Raw genomic sequence first — 4,808 nt, 5'->3', positions numbered from 1 at the left:
TGGGGGATGGATCCCAATTATATACCAAGAGTATTTTCATACTTGACAGGAGTATACCTATTCGAACAATGAGAACCGATATTATATGGGAAGCTTATTATGAAATTGTCTTGCCGTAGCAACATTACAGACAATTGGAGGAGGTAGAAAAGAGAATATTGAGAGGACATCAGATCATTACTTCTAGTCATCTTAGTGAATAAAAGCACCCTTAATAGTATGGGTGGAGCTACCATGGGAGAGGGAATATACCATGGTTATGGGTCACTGTGATCAGAAGTAGTAAGGACCCATATTTTAGTACTAATATAAACATAAAGATTTCTGAGTTTTGGGATAAACAGAGAAATCCCATATTTAGTGTACTCCTATAGACCCCTATTTCGGATGGATAGAAGAGGAAATGACAAGCATTTATATACTAAGGAAACTTTGTGGGATTTCATTTTGTCCATCCACCTTGGAAAACTATTCTTTAAAATTTTTCTGGCTTCCTTTAAATATCTCTGATGTTTACAGGGTAGGCCTGATGAATGCTATTCATCTTTTTTCCCTTGTTTAAATGCTAATTTGTAATTTTTAAAATTTTTTGCACTCACACACAAATGGGCATGTATGAGGGGCATATCAACCTGTTTCTCCATTAACAAAAGCATCAGAGGGACATCCGAAGGGATTCGAAAGTGGGTAGCTAGCTCAGGTGGGCAAACACCCAACTACTAGAGTTGTCGTTGCTCCCAAACCACGTCCTTCTTTAAAGCTTGGAGCTTGGCTTGGAACATGGCCTAGCAAGACTTTCATTTTAGCTTCTTTTCACTTGATGTATTTCAGTAGAGTTGACAAAGTCCTTGCTTGGAAGCTGGCCTTGTGTGCATAGTCACTTCTGTTGCAACTTCTTTCACAATCTTTGCTTGGAATTCATTTTGTGCAAGGCAGTTGTAATTCCTAGTGGTTGAATGATATGTATGACATGTATGAGTCTATTTGATAACTAGAAAGGTATACACATTGTTGAAACCATATTCTCTTGAAGTTGAAACTGTATTCTCTTGGCTTCATTAGTATAAGCTTTTGAAAACATGGTTTGAACACTATGCTTTCATAATGCCAAATAATTGTTTAAATTGAGCGTGAATTTCTTTGGAATCACACCTCACTATTGTGGCAAGAGTGCACAAGTACACCTATGAAAAATCAAGCATTTTTTGATGTAAAAGAGAGAGCATATTTTCAAATGGGCCTTAAAGGCAATTGTTTAAAGGATGATCTTCATAAATGGTGACTTAACACCACTTAATTAAATAATAATAATTACACATGGAAATTCACAATGCTTCACTATAGCACATGCTTGATTTAATCCATTGGGAGACTTATGATTTTTGAAAGATGTAGCTTTCGGCCCGGCCTCGTACCTTGGCCCCCATGGCCCCCTCCCCGCCCGGCCTATACCTTAGCCCCCTTGGCGAGACCCTCCTTGCACTCCAACACTACCTTGTAGGCTGTGGGAGGGCGATAAGGCTATTATAGGGTAAACGTGATGTAGAGGCAATGGAAAGAGAGATGGAAATGGTGAGGGGATGAGGCAACCCTAAAAATGTAATAAGGAGGTGAAGCACCGACAATGCGTGTGTGTGTGTGAGAGAGAGAGAGAGAGAGAGAGAGAGAGAAGTTGGGCAAGAAGCAAAAGAAGAAGAAGAAGAAGAAGGGGAAGGGTTTTGGTTTGCAAAGAGGAAATCTAAATTGTTGGGTGGCAAGAAAATTCACAAACAAAAGCTCCTCTCATCTTTTACGTTGAAACGTTTACTTCTGCAGAAGAGCAGCAGAGTTCCAGCTCCGCCATAGCCACACACAGCTTTCAAGCTCGCCATGGATCCTCCCCACAGAGGCTACTACCATCGTGACCCTTACCTCCGTAGCTCCTCCAGCTCTGGCGATGGCGGTGGTATCCCCCCTTCCTCCTTCCCCAGCCTCTCCACAGGCCAAGGCTTCTACACCGTTGAATCCCTCCAAGGCGCCACCGTCGTCCCCCCCCCCCAGCTCGCCCCCCCTCCCCCCCGCCTCCTCCCCCCCCCTCAACCTCCCTTCCCCCCCCTCGACCGCTTCGACCGCCCCCGCCCTCGCATTCTTCCCGACGACCGCCCCTTCCTTCCTCACCTCGATCGAGGCCACCCCCACTTGGGTCGTAGACCCTTCTCACCCCCTCGCGACTTCAGAGGCGGCCCTGGGCTGCGCCCGCTTCCTGCCCATTTCATGGCAAGCGCTCGGATGCCCGGATTTCACCCGAATAGGGGACCTCTGCCACTGCGAGAGCGAGGTCGTGGTCTAGGATGGGGACCTTCTCGAGATTGGGGTCGTGATCGCAGTCGACCTACGCAGGTTAGTTTTCTTGGCGTTTGACGCAGACCTCAATTATAGGTTTTCGGGAGGTCCATGTGGGTTAACTTGTGTACTTCACGTAATTTTTAAAGTGTCTCTAGGCGCACCATCAGGAATAACCTGCTTGCGCCTGAAAACTACCATCTGCATATCTGCTACAGTGTTTTTGTTGCAGTACATGAGCTTTTGCATGTAGCCCACCAAGCTCTGGAAAGTGGCTAGGCTAGAAAATAAAATGCAAAGGATTCGGTCTGTTCCTAGTAGGTATTGGATAGAACCTCACATAATGTTATCTAGTATTGTCACGTTTTACGTAAGTTTTTAAAGAAAATGAAGATACTACGACAGTTCTTGGAAAGGGAAAATTTAGAGTTACAGTAGTTTGGTCTTGGGTCGGACAGGCTGACAGATATCGACCATGGAAAGCCACTAGGCATGCTCGCTCTGGTCCTCCTACTAGGTGGGTAACCAAACTGACAGGAGCTCGCTGTTATCTCAATCGTCCTCCTCTTTGTACTTATCAACAATTATCTTCTGCAGTGTGCCTTTGGAAGTCACAACTATAGAATTCTGTGTAACTGTCATTCCAAGAAGTGATCAAAGTAATCTGCACATCTCCCCATGAGCAGCTTCCTTTGTAGTTTGACTGTTAGGAGCTCGTTTAGCTGTGTTTCGCTTACTTTCTAAGCCATCAATTTTCACTTGAGTTTCCCCCTGTGGATAGGCGATCCCTTTCTGAAATTCTTGCTACAAGGGGATTCTCCAAGCTCTCTCACTTACTGGCTTTTTGATGCAGAGGCTGAGGGTCAGAAAGCAAATTCAGAAAGCAAAGCCCTCCCCCCAGGCAAAGTCTGCTCCGCCAGCTGCTGTGGATGGGAAATCTCCAGCTGAGAATCAAAAGTCGACTGAAGGTGGTCCTGGGTGGTGTTCTGTATGTCAGATTGATTGTGTCAGAGCGGAGACCCTGAAAAAACATGCTGCTGGAAAGAGGCACAAAAAGCAGTTGGAGAAACTAAATGAAGGCGCAGGAGAAGCAAAGAAATCAGATGTAGAGGATCAAGTCCTGAATGAATCAGACAATGCAAATGACACAGATGAAACAATGAAGGAGACAGTGGAAGAAGTGAAGGAAGCTGACAAAGAAGGGGAAGAAGAGACAGAAGCTGCCAAGGAAGGGGACATAGAAAAAGAGGCCCCCAAGGAAGGGGAAGTAGAGAAAGTTTGAGACCTTTATTGTGATGCGAAAACACATGCTTTGCAAAGTGAATACTTTTCTTCACCAGATAGCCTTCAGAATTCTCGACAGTTTTGCAGATTCATGCGAGGAGTGATCATTTTAAAAATCTTCATGTAGTGGATGACTTTGGATCAGGCCATTGGAGAATCGAGCCTTCATGTTTATTGCATGCGTTTTCTGACATTTTTTAAGGGGTGTGTGCACGTGTTGTGTACTGTGGTCCTATTACCCATGGAAGACTTGGATGCGATGGCTTATCAGTGCGGTGGGTCATTCAGCATTGTGTTTTTGGTTAGGGGGATTCTGTTTTGGGGAATTGATATTATAATCTTAGTCATGTCGTAAGCAATTTAGGGTGGATGAAGGGGATATGCACCGGTCTTCGACTAGCATTGCCCCTCAAGTATTATAACTAAGTCTGCCCTTCATCTTTGGAGGTGTGAGTGAATATGCAGACTTTGTTCAGCGCGCATGCTTATATGCATGTGTAATGATTGCTTGCGATATTTCAATAAGCTATTATTGTATGCTGATGATGTCGTTAGATATGGTAAAGTAGCTAGTCTCGTGATATGCTTCACGGAATCTTCATTTTAAATGTAGGCCATTAATTTTGATCTTTGTGGCGATGCTATCCAGTAGGATGTCCAAGGGGGTGCTTTAATTCTTTTTCTCAGAAGTTGCATTTCTTGCATGCTTCTTTCTTGAGTCTCCACTTCATAAATATCAGTAGCAAAGACCGATCTGTCACTTATATTCTGGCAATGCATTCGGATCAGGTTTTTCTGTTGGTTCTGATGTCTACTGATTATCCTAATGGGTCAGTGGGGTGATTGTTGACATGCACATGCATTAGCCTGGCATCTGTTTTGGGCTGGCATGACTCTGAGAGGTTCTGTTTACAGTCAGAACTTTAATTCCAAGTTGAGATTGAAAATGATTTAGCAGGGAGCAGAAATGAGATATCCTTTCCTCTGGCTACGGTAGGGGAAGCCACCATTCAGATATTTTCTATGTCAGGAACAAAGGTGCATTAGCAGGGGAAATCATCTTAGGCGGCATTAGTAGGGGAAATCATCTGAGTAGTTGTGATCATGTAGAAGATGTATGATACTGTTCAGAGGCATAAATGTGAGTAAGATCAATGTATTACAAATTGATATCTGCATATAGGTTTCACGGTAGCAGTGAC

The 4,808-nt window shown here is 44.1% G+C and overlaps 1 protein-coding gene across 1 annotated transcript; it reads left to right on the top strand.

Moving 5' to 3' along the window:
* The first annotated feature begins 1,639 nt into the window (after positions 1-1,639).
* LOC147893522 (uncharacterized) lies at positions 1,640-4,160 on the top strand. Its single transcript, XM_087385460.1, has 2 exons — positions 1,640-2,379; positions 3,176-4,160. Exons 1-2 carry the CDS (start codon positions 1,870-1,872, stop codon positions 3,602-3,604), a joined length of 939 nt encoding a protein of 312 aa, XP_087241586.1. The 5' UTR covers positions 1,640-1,869; the 3' UTR covers positions 3,605-4,160.
* The last annotated feature ends 648 nt before the right edge of the window (positions 4,161-4,808 follow it).

This window comes from Dipteris shenzhenensis, chromosome 15, assembly GCF_047967505.1.
Source record: "Dipteris shenzhenensis isolate YYH24624 ecotype China chromosome 15, Dip_SZ_1.0, whole genome shotgun sequence".
Taxonomy (NCBI): Eukaryota; Viridiplantae; Streptophyta; class Polypodiopsida; order Gleicheniales; family Dipteridaceae; genus Dipteris; species Dipteris shenzhenensis.
The sequence above is the reverse complement of the archived record's forward strand: the minus strand, read 5'-3'. Positions and strand labels throughout refer to the sequence as shown.

Bases quoted from the DNA above. Each gene is read 5' to 3' on its own strand.
- LOC147893522 (XM_087385460.1), top strand. From the start codon at position 1,870: ATGGATCCTCCCCACAGAGGCTACTACCATCGTGACCCTTACCTCCGT. The intron at 2,380-3,175 runs GTTAGTTTTCTT...TTTTTGATGCAG, and splicing joins ATCGCAGTCGACCTACGCAG to AGGCTGAGGGTCAGAAAGCA.